The sequence below is a fragment of the Micropterus dolomieu genome, linkage group LG05 (assembly GCF_021292245.1).
Source record: "Micropterus dolomieu isolate WLL.071019.BEF.003 ecotype Adirondacks linkage group LG05, ASM2129224v1, whole genome shotgun sequence".
Taxonomy (NCBI): domain Eukaryota; kingdom Metazoa; phylum Chordata; class Actinopteri; order Centrarchiformes; family Centrarchidae; genus Micropterus; species Micropterus dolomieu.
In genome coordinates, this window is record NC_060154.1 from 21,138,443 (window position 1) to 21,158,149 (window position 19,707).

Genomic DNA, 19,707 nt, shown 5'->3' on the forward strand with positions numbered 1-19,707 from the left:
ACGCAAAAGGTAACAAACTCAAAGTAGCAGTGTATCATTTGCATATTGGTTGGCAGGCAGCGTAAAATAACGTCTTTTTTGCCCTCCCAAGGAAGCATTTTCCTTGGAATGTGATGTCACATGAAAACTATGAATACAAATTGTACAAAAAGTTAGAGATAGATAAAAAGTCAAGAGATCACCAAAGTAAGTTCAACTCATCATGAGAGGAACTTGAATGTCTTTACCAAATTTTATGATAATCTATCCAATAGTTGTCGAGACATTTCACTAATAAACAAAAGTGTTAACCTGCTGGTGGTAAAGTCGGGAATCACCAGAGTCAGTAGGCTTCATCATCTGGGGATCACGAATGTCTGAACAAACTTTCATTGCAATATATCCAACAGCATTGAGATATGTCAGTCTGGACCAAAGTGGTGCAATGACTGAGTACCATTGCCATCCCTAGAGTCATGATGGCTAAAAATCAGTATCAAAAGTATCGGAATAGGCTCTAATTTGACATGAACCTCTGCTGGAGCAGAGATGCTGCAGACTCAGTATACGGAGGAGAAACAGAAAAAAGTAAGTCGAGCAAAAACTTGGTAATTATGTTTTGGTAGAATTCACTTTGCTCATTTATGCGCTAAGCATTTCTTTTTGTGGATCACAGGAGCAAATGATGAAGACGGCTGAACATATTTGGACTAATGTCACGGCCAGAAAACTCAAGTTTCTACCAACACGTCTCTTAAAAGCATGGAGGGCTGACAGTGTGCAGACTTCCACCAACGTCACTTACCTGGCATTGTCTTGCCGTTGAAGTTGTGTTAATCAGTGAAATCACCTGATGTTCTGTTTGGTTGAATTAAACACCTGCAGACTCCCTGCCCTCTAAAGCACAAGGTTGCAGTGTTGTGGGGTCAGCATCCTGCATAGACATAACAGAAAAAATTTATATAGAGATCAGTTAAAGGCTTGACATCATACATGACTTTGTTGAAAGTACATTACATTTACATTCATTACATTCATTCATTTAGCTGAGTACATGTTCTTCATAGCCAGTTTTGTGAAAAGCTTCAGTTAAGACTGTCATCTCTGTGGATGGATAGCTCCCTCAGTCAGAGAAGGAGAAAGATACAAAGACAAACAAAGGAGGAAGTTTTCTAAGGACAGATGAACGGATAGAAGAGACAAAAAATCAAGGACAGTAAAATCTTTAAGTACTTCACCCAAACAAACCAAATAATAGAAAACAATAATATAAAAAAGATAAAAATGTTTTGCTTAAGACTCTCAAGCTAACAAGCTAACTCATGAGTGAAAACCATTAACATATTTGATCAAGTCCCAACTTTTTAATAATGATGAATATAATAATGAAATACAATCTGGTTCTTTGCTCTAATATGTACTAGAAGCACACACAGCAGCCTCCAGTGTTTTCATTCCTTGCCAGTGCGATTGGATGGTAAAAGCATCAGAGTTTCAGAAGCCTCGGTTCCGACTGAGAGCGAGCGGACCGCTGATGTGGCTTAAATATTTTCCAGTGTTTGCATTACTGTACCTGCAGAAAGGCTGTGAAATGCAATGCACCATGTTTATGTGTAGCTTGGCAGCCTGCCGGCACTGCTTGGAGGGGAAACAGCAAATGAAAAGCGAGTGTGTTTTGGAGCTAAGAGAGAGGAATGGAGAGTGTGCGTGTAGCTCCATGTGTACTGGGTCTTCCTGCCGTTCTGTGATCACTGGCATATTTAAACTAATCATTGAAGAGGGGGAGCATGTGTCTCCATGAATATGATCTCGGGTGCTGCATGCTGTTTGTGTGTGTGTGTGTGTGTGTAACCACAACTCACACAGGGGGCATAAATGTCTCTGGCTGTGCATGCACACGTGTTGGTGTAACCATTTGCAGGAGACCGAGTGTTACTGTCGCACACACTCTCTTTCTCACACACACACATGCTGTGAGAGAGAGAGAGAGAGAGAGAGAGAGAGAGAGAGAGATGGATTGAAGAGAAGGAGGGGAGAGCGGTGAACGAGAGGAGGTTGTTTCTAAATCAGAACCAGAAGTTGAGACAGAGTGACGGAGCAGAGGCTCATATAGGGGGGTCGTTGTGTGTGTTTCCGGAGTGTGTGTATGTGTGTGTTGCGGCGCTGCACAGCCCGGTCTGGTCTGTCCGTCTGTGGAGGTGAGGGGTGGGGAAAGAGAGAGTCTGACTTAGGTGGGGCGGGGGCAAAGAGGGATGTGGGGCGTTCAACGTGTGAGAGAAAATAATCCCCCTCTTCCTGCAAACAGGAGTGAACAGTAAGCAGGTTTTACCTCAGCTATTAATCCTTTGTACTGACTAGAGACCCCGACCAAACAAAAAGAACGAAGTCATCTTCTTTCCCTTTCTTTGAATCCGTTCATCTTCTTTTTCTTCTTCTCTCTGTTTCTATGGGCTTCTCTTTTATTCGCTCTGTTTGCCTCTGTCTCTTCTCTCTGTCGCTATCTCTTCCAGCCTTTATCTTCGCGTCTCAGTCTGTGTGTGTGCTCCCCCCTCTCTGGTGCTCTCTCTGTTCGTGCCAGTGCTGTGCTATGCTGGGGATATTTCTGTCAGCCTCTATTTATTTATTGATGGCGACGCTGGTGAGAGTTTGCCTGCCTACATGCGTGCTTGTGTTGAGCGAAAGTGAGGTGCTCTCTGGAAATCTTTACCTCCTCTTCCTCGTCTTCATCTCCTCCTCCCCATGACTCCTCCAGAGTAAATATTTGTCAACCTCCGTCCTACTGACAGCGTGGGGCCGACCCAGGAAGTGCTGGCTCTTTGACCTCTGAGTAGCCGGACGGGAACTGGCTGCTCTGTGCTCTCTGTCTTGTCTCGTGTGGAGGATGAAAGGCCGTTGTCACTGAAAATGGAAGTTTAAATCATCCCTGAAAGAGCACCTCCCCGACGCCGCTATCTCTGACAACGCTAAAGCTATGCCAAGCTATGAGCAATGCTGCCTGGCAACCGAACTAGTTTGTGGGAGCAAGAATGCAAACAGAGCACATAAATGTCAGATCTCATTGTATGTCAGAGCCTGCTGAACTCTGGGAGCCTGTCGACTGGTGGTCCAGAGGTCAGCAGGTCCTACCAAGCCCGTTTATCTTCCGGTGTGTCTTCCAGGGACAGACAGGCGGAGGTGCTAGTGGAGGTGGGATGGAATGGAAGGAGGAAGAAGGCAGGTACGGTTGTAAGGTTGCCGTTTCATGGATACGTGACCCACCGGTTGTTGGCAGCATGGTATCTTCTACCTAATGCTGCAGTTGGGCAACGTCAGTAAAATGAGTACACGTCCCATTGTTACAACCTGGCAGTGTTCAACTCTTGTGTCAAAGTCTGTTTTACATTCAAATTGATGATTTCCATAGTTGGGTTCCGGGTAAAATTGTATTTTTGCTTGACGGAAAAGGTTAACGGGAGTAATGCTGTAGATATCTGCAGCGTAGGTTTTTATATATGGTTGAGCCTTGCATTTCACCCGTTGATTAGACCACTGCAACACTGGAAGCCTCATATTGCGCATGATTGGGCGTTACTATGCTTTAACAATAATCCCCACAGTAACAGTGAATACATTTTACTTTCTTCTTCAGCTACGCGCATACTTGAGAACTGGAGTTACATCCATGTAACCTATAGCTGCCATAACCTTGACGTGTAGTTACATTTTTGAGGAGGTCAGTTACAGCATAGCCTACGTAACGTACAGCTATAAATCAGGCTTAACGGGCAACACACACTAATATGGAAACAGAATTCGACATTATTCCAAGGTGGTTATCCATTTTTATCACCATAATCACACCACATGAAAGGAAATGTAGACTAAATTAGCTGTTTTTCAGGTACAAGTTCAACCAGGTAGCTCAATTCTAATGAGCTGAGTTGACAGCATTAGTCTTAGTGTTGGATTTTGTTTCCAATTACTTTGCGGCTAGTTTGGCACTAGTTTTTTTTGGACTTCAGCAGTTCCTCTCTCACCAAGTGGGAGATATCGCAGCCGTCAGACAATCTCCAGATCTCCTACTCGTAATTACAACTACAGGGTTTCCCGCAGTGTTACAGTGGAGGCACCTCACCTGAAAACGAGACAGCCTACACTAGCTGGGATACAAGATTAATACACTTCCATGAAACAAAACATGAAACTTCAGGTAAAAAAGAAAAGCGGTGCTATTCCAGCAAATGTTGTTTTTAAGAAATTTGATTAGGAGTCGAGATTCGCCAGGATCTTGGCGGCTTTCCACCTCTCTTAAACTATTTCCTGGGGGAATCCCTGGACTAGGAGCTTGTAAATGTTTTGTTCCCACATGGCTGCTTATATTTAGGGTTTGTGTGACGTGACATGAACTTAGCATAAGTTGAAACACGAGTACTGACTCAACTTTCATAGTTCACAGGTAAACTAACAGCAATAACAGTCAAGCTTGTTTTAAAAAAAATCTTTTTCCCTGTCTTGCTCTACCTGTGTTTTTTCCTTATCAGTTCCCTACAACTGTGCCAGCACTCCTTTCTCTTACACCTCCTCTTTGTTTTTCCTCCACATTATTTACTTTCTTTTCCTTTTTTCTGACCTCTTTTCTTATTATTCTTAACATCTTTCTCTCTTTCTGTCTGCCTTTCTCCCTCAAATTTTCCCTCTTTCCTCAACATGCCCGAGGGTCCTCAGAGTTTCAGAAAGTCCCACAGACCGTCCATTGTCTTGGGAATGCGGTTTGCTGTCTCCCCTCACCTCCTCCTCCTCCTGTCTGGCAGGAGACAGGGTTAGGTAGTGTTTGGCTGCTGGGTCCTCAAGGCCACTGGGTTTAAAGAGTCGAACCTAACTAACCCCAGGACCTGGACCAAGACAGCTGATCAGGCTGAACTTGGCCTTAGACTTGGTGGAAATCTGGACACTGTTTAGAGAAGACAGGTTTGTCATCACAAGCCTGTAAGTTGAGAGATGCTCACCCTGATCTGCTCTGTACGCTGGCTTGTTTGTTTGATCATTAAATGAATAAAAATATTTGGTGTGCAGTGCACTGATGTAAAGCAATGATTACTTTGGCTCAGTAACTCAAAACATCACCAACAGGGAAAAGCTTCTTGAATGACTATAAAGATGCTCAAAAAAAGTCAACGTTGGCACAAAATGTCTCACATCTTCTAAATGTTCTTGTTGGGTTAACTGACTGCGTGATCCTCCTGAGGTGTGTTTGGTCTTTATGTGTAAGTAATTCTTACAACGTATCCATCAGTGTGACGGAGGAGGTGACACGCAATTAGACACATGAGAATCCCTACCATTGCGAGTGTAAAAACTTCATGTGAATCCCTATATTTATCAAAATCCCATAGTTTGTGACTTTTGTGGTGGAGGTGGTCTACATAAAGGTGCCTCTGGGATACGAAATGGAAATTGGTATACTGTCTGTATGTGTGTGTGTGTGTGTTTGAGTGTGTCTCACACACCCAACCCCCCAATCTCTGGCGCTCAGGAGGACTGCTCCTATGGGAATGCCTCTTCCTGCCTGGTCTGACACACACACACACGCACACGCACACATGAATACTCTAAAATAGAAATGGGGTGAGTGGATCAGAATGGCGTGAGATGATTTTAAATGTCTGGTCTCTTTCTGTTAGTTGCTAAACACAAGTGTCAGACACACAGATTGAGAGTGGACGGATAAGAATTTGATCTGAATGTCGATTGTGCAGGCGTGTGTCTGTTGTTACAATAGAACAGAATAAAATTCAGTCGTAGGCTGTGACTGGAGTTTTTTTTCCTCAACATTTCTCTTATTGTGTCTCTCCAGTACAGTGTTTACTCAGCTCATTTTGGCTATTACCACATTATGCAGGATAATATATGGTAATTCTTTAACTGCTAAAGACGTCTGACTTCAGCTTTGAGGTCCACCACGTTGCTTCAGGCGCTATGGAACGTGTACTCTTAACTCCCTGCCTGCTCTCTCTCTCTTTCCATTTTCTGTGTTTACAGTATACGGTGCCACCACTTCCCTCTCCTTTTCATCTTGCACCTTCTCAGCGCTGCATAAATAAAATCCAGTTGTGTGAGCATAACATGAGAAAGAGAGAGAGAGAGAGAGAGAGAGAGAAAGAAGTGAGCGGGAGAATATGAAAGAATGCCAAAGAATAAGGAGGAGGTAGATATTGCTAACAAGGTTGCCAGAGACTCTTTTCATTTTTAATAGTCCCGTAGGAGGTCTGGCTGATAAAGTGTTATGTTATATTATTAAATCTTGGCAAAGTTTGAGCTGCAACAGATTCCAACAGTAGCAAGTGTGAAAGTAAGTCTGTAGGTTAGATAAACTGCAGCAAAATTAAGGGACAGGTTCTTCCAGCCTGTAAAGATACATGTGTTTTCTACAGAGGACATCTTAAAAAATAAGTTTCTTTAAAGCTTTTACATTTACGTGATGAAATAAGTCATACATAATCTGCAACATTTTTGCAAATACAAGTTTTCGTTTAGCTTATCCCTTCTTCTGTTCAATACCACAGTAGGGATTCGTCCGACGACTCCTTTAAGCTTATTGGACTTACAAACATAGGTAAGCCCCAACATACATGAACAGAGGGCCTTGTGATTATATGTTCAGCGCCTTAGCAGGCATTCAGACTGTGAAAATGACTGTGTTAAAACAACGTGTCAGGCCAACGCAGCCTTTTGCTGAATGACGTGGTGCTGCGATCTGGCAAATGTTGAGCCAGGTAAAAAAAGGACAATCCTGCACCTCCTTTCATTCAGGGCTCTGAAAGCAGTCCCACTGGCCACTAGGATGCCCCAATCAACACACATTTTGTGTTCACAGAGACATTAGCATAAGTGTTGTTAAAGATTTTCCTATCAAAAATAGCAACTAGATAGCATTCACCACTAAAAACGTGCTTGTTTTGGTGGACTAGGAAAAACTCCTTTTCAAATTTGTCTAGTGCATGTTAGCAGAATGCTTCTGTTGCTAAGATTGATGGAAAAAAAAGCATTGTGCAGATTATCATCCTCCTTTGCTGATATTTAGTAATTACCATATTAGAAATCTTCCAATTTTTCAGGTTTTATTTTATTTTATTGTTGTAATTACTTCTTGTTATTTCATTCTTACACAATCCTTCAGTATCAGCATTCCTTAATTTGTAAAGTTGCAAATGCAGAATATGTTGGAGACATATTTAAACAATATTTCAACACACAGAATGTAGTTAGTAGAAAATTGGTTGAATATCATTGGCATCTGCAGTTTAATGTAAACAGTTTTTAGGATATAGGAACATGAATGTAGATGTCTGAACTTTCTACAAATAAATAATTGAACAGATGCAAATGTCACTTGGTGTTGATCACTAAATGTCACTGTGCACATACAGACATACCTTTTATGTGCTTGTGTGTCCATGTACTGTACAGTATGTGTTCCACTGTTGGATCCTCTAATGCTGTTACTTATCATCGGCCTGAGAGGTTCAGTGCATTCCTGGAGTCTTTTTTGGTGATGAATTGTTTATGATTTACATACCTTTTGTGGTACCAGCTTTCCCTCAACTGTTCCTAGAATTATATTCTACAAGCCCCAGACGGCGGCTGTGAACCAACTGATTTTCTGCTGTTTTTTTTTTTTTTACGTGTAGGTGGAAAGAGTACAAAGTTAGTTTTGTTGAGGTAATAGTGAGCATCAGCGCACATCATCATGTTTCTTCAAGTATTTTAGTGTGCCTGGATGTGTTTATGTGTGCCATCACCTATGAAGTGGCCTTTGAGGGGATGATCTACCTGCTCCGTCCTGATCTGCAGCCCTCTCTGACCTGCAGAGCTGAGCGATGACTGAACCCCCGCTTGATACAGACTCCTCATCTGGAGTTAGTGAATGAGAGCCGTGGTAGCTCGACACCAGCCAGTTATTTTAGAGGACAGGAGGGAGATGATAAAGCAAGATAAAATAATTTCCCTCTCTCTCTTCCTTCTCTGTCTCCTGTCTCTTCCTGCTCTCTCTCAGACAAACGTTGACTACCTTTCATTCTTCTACAGTTTTCTTCACATTAGGTTTTGTCTCCAAGCTCCAAGCATTCTATTATTCCCTAATTAGCAGCATTAAGAATCTTCAAATAGGCATATAGCTTTGAGTGCATGTGGAAGCCTGCGTCTTTCATTCAAAGTTTGTGCCTGCGTGTGTGTGTGTGTGTGTGTGTGTGTGTGCGCGTGCATTTGTGTGCGTGTGTGGACGAGCGTCATCATGACACCCTGTCCTCTGGTGCTCTGGTGGCTTTGCACCCAACACCAACTGCCTAATGAGGGAGTGAAAGGCCATGGGCAGAGGGGGTGGGGGCTCCATATCAATGTGTGTATGTGCACTTGTGTTTGTGTGTGTGTGTGTGCATGTGTGTAATTAAAGAGCAGTGCCAGCAGGGGGGACCTGTGTTAGAAAGGGTCACCAGAGCGAGCAGCAGGCCATCGCCAACCTTTGGTCATTATCCACTGACGCCAATAAAGGCTTCTGGGTATGTGTTTATGCATTTCTGTGTGTGTGTGTGTGTGTGTGTCTTCTTACTGGCTTTACATCAATATGTGGTTTTACCGAGTTTATGCATGTTTGTGGCACTTTCACTTACATATATTATTACATAGCATTTAAGCACCGAGTTGTATTGTATTGCTAACGCCTCCTTGTCTACTCTACTCTAAATTTCAGAAAATGCTGAAAACAGTCCATCATTATTTATTAAATCCCAAAGCATCGTTTTTACATTTTTGTTCCAACTACAGTCTATAATCAATAGATATTAAGTTTGCAACAATTAAAGACAGAAGCTGCAATCAGACATTGGCATTTTTGCTTGGTATATAACTTAAACGATTAATTGATTACCAAAATAGTTGCAAACTAATTGTTTTAGCTCTTTGTTGAACTAACACTGGGATAAAACAAAGAGGCATGTGAATGCTGTGTTTTGGAAGTGTACGGGGTGATAGTTTGAGTTTATTACAATCTCAGTTGGATCTATGAGGTTTTATCCATCATTTCTATTGACTTTGATCATTTCTATTGGCTACAATAATTTCTATTGACTGCAATCATTTCTATTGGCTACGATCATTTCTATTGGCTATGATAATTTTTATTGACTGCGATCATTTATATTAGCTATGATCATTTCTATTGGCTACGATCATTTGTATTGGCTGCGATCATTTATATTGGTTATGGTGGTGATTGTTGAAGTCACTCTGCTCTGGGAAAAAGGAAACACTGTCACAACAAAATCCAGTGGAGCATGAAATGATCTGTCAGCTGATCAGAGAGGTTGTAAACAAGCAATAGGTCAGTTGGATCTACAGCAAGTACAGTAGGTCAAACTTAAACCAGTGAGTGGGTCTGTAAACTGTGATGGATGTTTATAAGTACAAATATCGGTTTGGGTAATAATATCACTGTTCCTCTTTGTCTTTTCGTCCAACTAGTGTTGGTTAACCTGGACGTTTGTTTAAATCCTGTGATCATGTCACTGCTCAGGTTTCTTCAGGAAGGAATGATGACCAAATCTATGAAAATAAGTTTTAGTAAACCAGAATTATTGCTTTAAATGTATCCTTTTCTAATGTGCACATCAGAAGTGAAATCTGACCTTTAGTTCTTAAACAAGTTTTCGTTGCTTGTTTTTATTTATTCACATTGTGGGTTGCTTTGTCTGTCACGTGTTATGGATCCCTGTCTTTGTTCTGTCAGCTGCCATCCAGCCCACAGAGAGTCACCACATCAATATCATGTTTACAGGAGGCAGGAATTGACAAGCTGAATTGTCTGTGTTTCAGCATTTGTTTGTTTAATTTCAGAGCAGTCTTTTTTTCAGGTGTCTGTGCGCATATATGTGTGCACAAACGTGTGTGTGTTTATGCCATCTATATTCCTGAGTGTGTTGTCTTTCCTGTCAGGTAGTATGTGTGAATTGCCATGGGTTGATTGGTTAGCCTGAGAGGCAGCAGCGGGAGTAAAGGCAGGCGCTCCAGGGCAGCAGAGGGAGAGCCGGGGCGATGTCCCCCTGCCGCAGCGCCTTCCCTCTGGGCTCCTAGCTCCAAGCGGTGCCTGGGTAGCTGGGAGGCAGCTCCAGGCTCCTGGGGCCCTGATGCTGGGAGGAGATACTTGGGAGACAGAGGCGGTACGGGGGAGGAGGGATATGTGTATGTTTGTGTTTGTGTGTGCTCTGTGAGGGGATCCCAAGCAGATTTGTTTACCGGTAATTAATTCACCTGATTGACATAACAGCTGCCGGAGCTATGGGAAGGCAATGGCATATGTGTGTGTGAGACGGAGAGAGAGCATATTTGGCTGCATACCTGTTGTGTGTTTGTATGCACGCCTGCGCAGGGAGCAGCTCCTGCCATCGAGGGTATTTCCATGTCGCAGGGTTGGGATTTGGGTTCCTGGCAGAGCAGCCCGGCAGCTCCATCGATTAGGCCCGTCTGTCGGCCGGCAGCCCTGCTTACACACTCCATGCCTCTCTGCTAATCTTTATAGAGTTGACTTCACTGACAGAGTTATTGGAGCACTCGAGGGCTGAGATGGAGAGATGAGGAGAAGGAGGGCTGTGACAGAAGGACAAATGGGGGGAGTTGGGAGGAAAGGGTGATGGCAGTGACAGTTAGGAGCAGCGTGGAGAGGAATTCCTGGTTTGGTCACGGAGATTTGGGAGATGCACAAAGCCAGATGAAACCAGTAGTTTGCCTGCAAAGCGTCACGAAAGCTACAGAAAGCTACATATATAGACACACAATGGAGTATTCATTCAAACGTTCGCATACCTGTATATGCCCACACAGCCTCACCCTTTCTTTGAAGCCAGGTTCTTACATTAACATCTTCAACCCATCTGCTTTTTCAGCAGCATTCACAGTTTGGGCTGTTGTGTGTAGCAGTAGAGCAGACACAGAATGAGAGAGAAAAATAGAGAGTGTAGCGGGTATAAACAGAAGAATGAGAGAGCCCTTGAGTGAATAATGTAAGCTCATAGAGGAGTTGGACTGGACTCTGTGTGAGTGTAAGTGTGTGTCTACATGTGAAAACTTTTTGTCCAGAGCTGTGGTTAAAATGTCAGCACAGACTTTTATCATTTTGATGGTTTCTTTGTGTGTTTGAGATATATAGTCCCCTCCAAAAGTATTGGATAAGGCAAATTCCTTTGTTTTTGTTGTTCACTGAAGACATTTGGGTTGAAGATCAAATGATGAGTATGAGACAAGATTTCAGTTCAGCTTTCATTTCCTGGTATTCAGATCTAGATGTGTTAAACAACTTAGGACATATCACCGTTTGTATTGGACCACAGCTGGCTTAGGTGAGCAAATGTAATGTAAAGTAAAACAAATAATCTTAAAGTAAATAACATTTAATATTTGGTGGCATAACCCTTGCTTGCAATAACTGCCTCAAGCCTGCGACCCATCGACATCACCAAACTGTTGTATTCCTCATTTGTGATGCTATTCCAGGCTTTTACCGCAGCTTCTTTCAGTTCTTGTTTGTTTCGGGCTGTTTCTCCCTTCAGTCTCCTCTTAAGGAGGTGAAATGCAGGCTCTGTTGGGTTAAGGTCAGCTGATTGACTTGGCCAGTCTAAAACCTTCCACTTTTTCCACCTGATGAAGTCCTTTGTTTTGTTGGCAGTGTGCTTTGGGTCATTGTCCTGCTGCATGATAAACTTCCTCCTGATTAGTTTCAATGCATTTCTCCATAAATTGGCAGACAAAATGTTTCTGTACACTTCTGAATTCATTCTGCTGCTACCATCATCAGTTACATCATCAATAAATATTAATGAACCTGTTCCAGAAGCAGCCATGCACGCCCAAGCCATGACATTACCTCCATCATGCTTCACAGATGAGCTGAGTATTTGGATCATAAGCAGTTCCTTTCTTTCTCCACACTTTGGCCTTTCCATCACTTTGCTAGAGATTAATCTTGGTCTCATCAGTCCGTAAGATTGTGTTCCCGAACTTTTGCAGCTCATCTCTGTACTTCTTTGCAAATTTCAATCTTGCCTTCCGATTCTTACTGCTGATGAGTGGTTTGCATCTTGTGGAGTGGCCTCTATATTTCTGCTTTCTGAGTCTTCTTCCAACAGTGGATTGTGATACCTTCACTCTGCACTGTGGAGGTCATTGGTGATGTCACTTACTGATGTTTTGGGGGTTTTCTTCACAGCTCTCACGATGTTTCTGTCATCAACTACTGTTGTTTTCCTTGGCCGACCTGTTTGACGTCTGTTGCTCTGTACACCAGAAATTTCTTTCTTTTTCAGGACATTCCAAATTGTTGTGCTTGCTATGCCCAGTGTTTGTCCAAAGGCTCTGGTCGATTTTCCTTCTTTTCTCAGCTTGACAGTGGCTTGCTTTTCTCCCATAGACAGCTCTCTGGTCTTCATGTTGGTTTATCCTCTTTAACAGGAAATGCAGTCTTCATAGGATTTGAACCAAGGATGAAAGCTTAAGAGTAGTCATGCAGAGATATTTAATGTTTGGACAATCAACCTAAAAGGCAACACCTGGGCAACAAGAAACATCTGTCAGTCACATGTTCCAGTAGTTTTGCTCACTTGAAAAATGGGTTGGTTCAAACAAAGGGTGGTATGTCCTCTATATCTAGATGTGAATACCATGAAATGAGAGCTGAAATTCTGAACTCTTGTCTCATACTCATCTTTTGATATTAAACCCAAATGTCTTCAGTCAAAAATAAAAACAAAGGAATTTGCCTTACCGTTCCAATACTTTTGGAGGGGACTGTATAGTGTGTGTGTGTGTGTGTGTGTGTGTGTGTGTGTGTGTGTGTCGGGGGGTTGCTGAAGACTGTAAGGTCAGTCCAGGCAGGTCAGACAGAGCCCTCGTGATCTAAAAGAAACACAAGCTTGCACACACACATACACACACTCAGAAAGACGCTCACACAAGAACTAACAGGTCGGTATCAGTGTTGTTGTGGCCAGCAGGTAGCAGTGTGTTGGCCTGCTTGTCTGGACCCAGATAACAGCAGATCCATTACCCCCTGGAAGCTGAGGTCTGATCACCGGACAGATAGAGCCGCTCACTCACTGTCTGTGGGCCAGCCAGCCACCTAACCAGCCAGTCTCCGCTGTGAAGCTAAAGAGGATCACAACCAGGGGCAAAAGGAGAGCAGACCCCTTCTGTAAGAGAAAATTATCAAATATATGCCTGATGATAACTACAGGAGGATAGCTTAAATGTCTGTGCCTACAGTTTGAATGTATGTTGACCTGTGAGATTAGTTAGTAACTGAAACAGGCTCAAATAGAAGAGTCCAAAAATTGTAGATTACATGTGACTACATGTGATGAGACTTTTACTTGTTATATCCTTTTTATATTTATTACATGAAAAACTACAATATTTTAAGCCCAACTCTTTTTTTTTAACCAGAAACATTTCGCTCTCGTCAAAGACAGCAGACTCCCTTGATAAAAATAGTAAAGCAGAAGTTAGCTTAGCTCAGCATAAAGACTGGAAACGAAGGGCAATAGCTAGCCTTGGCTCTGTCTGAAGGTAACAAAATCAGCTAATCGACACCTCTAAAACTCACATTAACATGTTAAACAGAATCTCAATTGGTTGGCTTACTTAAATGTAAAAAACACAACAGAGTTTTTCCACTTCCATTGTCATTTGAAATCAAACAAACGAAATATAACAGTCTAATTAGTGATCTTTAGATGTGCTGGTAGGTGGATGTTGTTACTTCGGACAGAGCCATGCTTGCTGTTTCCCCTGTTTTCACTCTTTATGCTAAATTAAGCTAAGCTAAGCTAACCAGCTGCTGGCTCTGGCTTCATATTTACCATACAAAGATGAAAGCGTCAACCTTTTCATCTAAGTCTCAGCAAAAAGCGATCTTCCCAAAATGTCGAAATGTTCATTTATACAGACTTTCTCCCTGAACTAAGAGGCATTCACGAAGCTCAGCTTACACCTTTCAATATACCTTCAAATTGCAAGCAGAAACATAAAAAGGGCATCAATGAGCCTGGGCAAGTAGGAAAAAATGTATGTTTCCCTCAACAAACAAATTATTCTTTTAGATATAAACTCATATAGCTCATCAGAGCCACACCTCAGAGAACAGATAGAACAAATGGACACAGAGAGCTTTAGATTTCAAAAACACTGAATACATCACTGATCTAGAAGCTCTTTTTCCAATATGAAGGAAGAGGAGGAGGTATGGACGGATGCAGAATTAAGACTGAAAATGTTGTATAGCGAACAAGCAGGATCATTAGTTAAAATTGCGTGCTGAATGAAGATAGCTTGTGTGAAATTGAAGGAATAAAGATAATGTCATGAAATGCAGCTCTGCCTTTATTGTATGGTTTTATGGAGGTGGGGAGAGGGTGAGACAGAGGAGTGTGATGTGTGTGAGGAGTTAACACTGTTCAGGTATTGTGCATCGGGTTTGTTTGTGTGCAGAGAGAGAGAAAAGAGGGAGATAGCGGCAAACAGGGCAGCTATGAAAAGACACAGGCTGCTTTAAACTCCATCTCTGTTTCTTCTTCTTTCTCTTTCTTTTCTCTGATTTTTTCCTCTTCTCTTCCTACCTCTCTCGTTCTCCCCCCCCCCCCCCCCCCCCCCCCCCCCCCCCCCCCCCCCCCCCCCCCCCCACCCCCACACCCCCACACACACCCCTCTCTCTCTCTCTGCTCCCTGGCCATGTTGATGATTGACGGCCTGAGGGTTTTAATGGGCACTGGAGAGCAGGAGCTGAGGTCGGGGTTGTCATGGCAACTAGGAGAAGGGGCCTTTTGCTGCTGCTTCACCTGAGTACCATGGAGCCCCACACACACACACACACACACACACACACACACACACACACTTGCCACACATACTTACATGCCAGCATCACTTCCATTCACTCTTCCTCCTCTCCCTGAGATGCCCTGCCGTTCATCCAGCTACCTCTGGCCTTCTCTCTCTTCCTCTTCTCATTTTCATTTCCATCCTCCTTTTCTCGTTTCGTCTCTCTCTCTCTCTCTCTCTTTCTCTCTGCTGATCCCTTAGATAATAGATAATGCTCTCCGATGCGCCACAGCTGGTCAACTGTGTGTGTGCCTGTTCACATTTGCGTGTGTAATATACAGCATTTTCCCTATTGTTTTTGCTGCCCCATTGTTCGATAACTGCACACAATTAAACATACTCATATGGCCCAGCTGAGGTCAGAAGTGTCTTAGATCCCTCTGTGTTTTTGTAGAAGATCCTGCAAAGTTGTTACATCCATCAAACTAGAATTATACGGTATTATTAATCCTGTTACATATACTATAGAGGTCTTCGGCACTAAATCAGGACACAGTATGAAGTGGAAACCCCACCCATACCTGACATGTAAATGTTTTTTTAAATGGAATGAGATCACATGTTTCGGCCACTTTGTACATGTCCAAGACCACCAGGTTACAAGGACCCTCCAGATGTTTTAAAAAGCATGCGCTTCATATCAGTTATATTAATGTCCATCTATGATGAACCATAAAACTTCAGGTCAACCCAAATCCTTTGTTGACTTGTGTATTAGGCTGCCTCTGCTGTCAGCAGACTATGTTGTTGGATAAATAAAATTAATCATTAATAACTTTGTGATGCTGTGGGCATTGCTAGCAAGTTAGCTGCATGCTCCTTTACATTCTGGTTTGGTTGATACCCGTGACTTCTCTGTCTTCATGCTTGATGCTGGGAGGGACTGATACAGTTCACACACACACACACACACACACAGGCCTCAGAGTACTATAGAAGCATCTTTAGCAGACTGTCCTTCACTGTCCGACCTCTCGACACCATTGGAGAGATCCCTCTGTCTCTTCTTCTCTCTTTCTCCATCTTTCTTGTTTGGCAGCTCCGTCTGTTTAAATGTCTCTCCCTAACTTTTTTATTCTCTCTCTCTGTCTCATCTTCTCTCTCCCTCCACTCTCTGCTTGTTTCTCACTCCTGTGGATATGTCCGTGTCCGCACTCTGTAAGTCTCTTATGATTTGTTCAGAGTCCCACAGATTCACACCCTCTTACCAGTGCAGTGTGTCCATGTGTGTTTGTCCTGCCTCATGGCCCCGGGGCCTGTTAGTTAGTGTCTGGGCCGTGTGGGTCAGCCGAGGGATGGAGGGATTGTTTGCTCTGGAAGTGAGTGAAGCTCCTGTTACAGTGGGGGGAAGGGCCGGAGGAGAGCGCTGTGTGTGTGTGTGTGTGTGTGTGTGTGTGTGTGTGTGTGTTTGTACATTTTGTGGTTTGTACATTGTATGTTCGGTAGCTAACAGGTTTTGTGAAATAAAAAAATTACTGTTAACTCTATTAAAGCACCTGTGGTTCCTCTACAATTATGCAACAAGTCATCCAACATAATCAACAAAGTAATTTATTATATGAGCAATTTTCTGCCACCTCCATGGTCAAAGTTACGGTTACATTTAGGCAACTAAAACTACTTGGTTAGGAAAAGACTGTAGTTATGGTTAAAATAAACCAATGCTGTCTATTGTAAGAGACAGGATGCAAACAGTCTCTGGTGTCAAAGACTAACATTTTGTTATGCCTATCCATCTACACTGACATTTTGAGAAGCGTAACACCTTACGAAACGTCCACATTTGCTACTTGGACAGCCATTTTTTGCACAACCATAAAATGTCCCTTTGTATGGAAAATATAAAGATAAGTTGCTTTAAGTGTTTGAACATACAACCAGTATTGTTTTTTGTAAGAGGACAGTGTGTCGGCATGGAAGAACTGCAGTTTGTAGCTTCCCTCTTCCGCAGCGCAGGACTGTCCTGTAACGCACAAATTGGCTCCACATTCTGGCTGAAAATTTGTTCTTTGGGTAACTTTTTTGTTTCCTCCTCTCATCGCGCTGGCCATGTGTGAATGTCAAGCTCAGACAAAGCATTCATAACCAAACATCAACTGTCAGCCTCAGTGCCTCAGAAGAAAACCAGAGCAGCGAGTGTCACATCTGTCCTCTCTGCGATGTTGAAAATCATTGTGATTGAGAGCAAAGATGCAGGGAATATTGCCAAAAACATATTTGGAGGCCATATTCAAACTGGGGTTACACACAGGAATAAAGACTGCTCTCAAGATTATGTTTTTTTGTTGTTGTTGTTATTTAACATTATGAAGTGGGACCAAAACACTGCTAGAAATTTAACAAAATCCACCAAAACCATATGGGTGGGCTGTGAAATGAATCAATATTTTTACCCAATGAAATGTGTCTAAAACATTATAAAAACTGCTTATTCTTGTATCTAAAGAAAAAATGAAGAAATAAGATATTTGGCATAATTCAATAAATGAAAAAAAGAGTTTTGTAGAAAAACATGACTATTTTTCTCAAATTAAGGTTCTGAAACAGGCATTGTTTTGGGTATCAACTCGGGGACTTGCATTGAAAAGGTTTGATCTCTAGCCCTACATGGAGGCACCACTGAAAGGCTTTTAATTTGAAGCAGTTGCAGGAAGTGTTGAATGTTGACATTGAGGAATTTGGTTATTCATAGTTTTTTATTGTACATTGTGTAAATGTATAATTTGTATATTTTCACATAGTTGTTGTTAGTCAACAGATCAGTTTGGAACATAACAGAGCAAATGGGATCATATCTGTGCATTTGTATGACTCTTCAGCTAGTCCTGAAAAGGTGGGACTGATTTGGTTGTCTTGATTTGTTGCGGTCAGACGGTGCATCATAGTTCACAGGAAGCATGCCAAAGCCATAATGTTCCTCCTAAACTATCTGCACCTTGACACGATAGATTTGTGTCTTCCATCAGATAATTTATCACTGTGAACAAAGAATCATATCTTCATCAGTTTTTGGTAATGGCTCAATTTGTGTCCTGAAACTCAGTGAGTGTAATCAGGGTTGGACATTTTGTGGCAAATCATTTTCTACACACCGTATCTGTCTTTCCATTATTTGCAGTGAACACGATTATTTTAACCCGTTTCAACAACTTTCTGTTGCTCCATCAAAGATGAATACTGAGTGTTTACTGTGCTTTCATGTGTTTTTTCAGAGTGCGGCCGCTGCTCCCAGTCCAGTGATGGGCAACATGCCACCCAACGATGGTATGCCAGGAGGACCCATGCCCCCGGGCTTCTTTCAAGTAAGAAAAAAATAACTTTCTCGCTGACTTCATCCCTCGCCCACCCCCACCTTCACCCATCAAACACCCTCGACAGCTTCCCTGCCCCTCCCATAGCCATCGCTAAGCCTATCCTTCTGTCTCCACCTCCTTTTTTAGCCTCTTTAGCAGTCCTAATCCCTGTCCAGATGTGTTCCCTTCTCTGTCTCTCTGCCTCCGTCCCATATGTCCATGCTCGGGTTGTTAACTCCTGGTGCTCTGTGTGAAGCTGTAGATACTACTAACTGACTTCTAAAGAGTTTTTGTGAATCCTTGTATCTGCCCAAATATGAAATGTTGCTCCAGTGAGCAAGTGAAAGTGCTAGGAGATTTTTTTGTGGTTGAGGAGAGGAGAGGAGGCTATTTTCTCTGGTTTGTGTTGCTTCACTAATTCCTCCTGTCATCACTGTTCTCTGAAGGCTGTCTCTGAGGCTGACGAGGTCACATGCTCGCTCTCTCTCTCTCTCTCTCTGTTTCTGTCACTCTCTCCTTTTTCATACACAAACATGCACACACGCAAAGCTTTATTTAACACTTTGACACACATTAAACTAGTAACACAAAAAAAATTGAGGTTTTAAAGTATCCACACGCCCAAAGACATTCACAGGATTAGCAGAGGTGAAAAAAATAAAGGAAAATGGCTGAACTACTTTAAGTAAAATAGTTTTACTATCAAGACAGTTGTTGAAGCCACCAACAATTTTCACCTGCAAATATTGGACTTTGTCACATCAATCTGACACACAGCATGTATGTTTCCTTGAGCAAGACTCTATACCTGTGACAGCCTGTAAAAGAAATAGTTCAACATTCTAGAAAATACACTTATTTGCTTTCTTGCTGAGAGTTAGAGGGGTGATCACCAGTTGCCAAATAGCTTTGTCTGGCACAAAGACTTTAATAATTGGGAGACCATGCCGTGCTTTCTCCAGCACCCCTAAAGCTAGCTAATTAAAACATTATATCTTGTTTGTTTTGTCCATACAAAAACAGAAGTTTTAAAAACACCCAGTTTTGTGTGTTTCTTTTAGCAATGCTAACCAATTGAGTTATAAAATGTTAGTGATGTTAGAGGTGCTTACAGTGTGTTTGTACAGAGCAAGGTTAACTCTTTTCCCGTTTCCAGGATTAATGCTAAGATAACTGGCTTCGGGCCTTATATTTACCATACAGACACGAGATTGGTTATCAATCTTCTCATCTAACTCAAAAAAGTCAATGCGAATAAGCGCATTTCCCAAAATGTCCAAAGCTATTTCTTTAGGTGTGATGACAGACATCGCAGCCCTGACTCCATCTATCCAACGTCAACCGCTTATCCTGCGTACAGGGTCGTGGGGGGCTGGAGCCAATCCTAGCTTACATTGGGCGAAAGGCAGGGGTACACCCTGGACAGGTCGCCAGTCCATCGCAGCAGCCCTGACTCTTGAATTAAAAATGTAGCCCGACAGTTAGTGCAGAAGTTTTTAGTCACTTACTCAGTTCATCAACCGAAAATGAATAATGA

At 42.5% G+C, this 19,707-nt stretch overlaps 1 protein-coding gene across 4 annotated transcripts in view; it reads left to right on the forward strand.

The window, feature by feature from the left end:
* ssbp4 (single stranded DNA binding protein 4) overlaps positions 1–19,707 on the forward strand; it is a 105,104-nt gene that overhangs the window by 66,056 nt on the left and 19,341 nt on the right. For all 4 annotated transcript variants that reach the window (XM_046048564.1, XM_046048567.1, XM_046048565.1 and 1 more), the window contains exon 5: positions 18,090–18,179. In XM_046048564.1, coding sequence (XP_045904520.1) covers positions 18,090–18,179 — 90 coding nt within the window. The remainder of the gene's footprint in view (positions 1–18,089; positions 18,180–19,707) is intronic.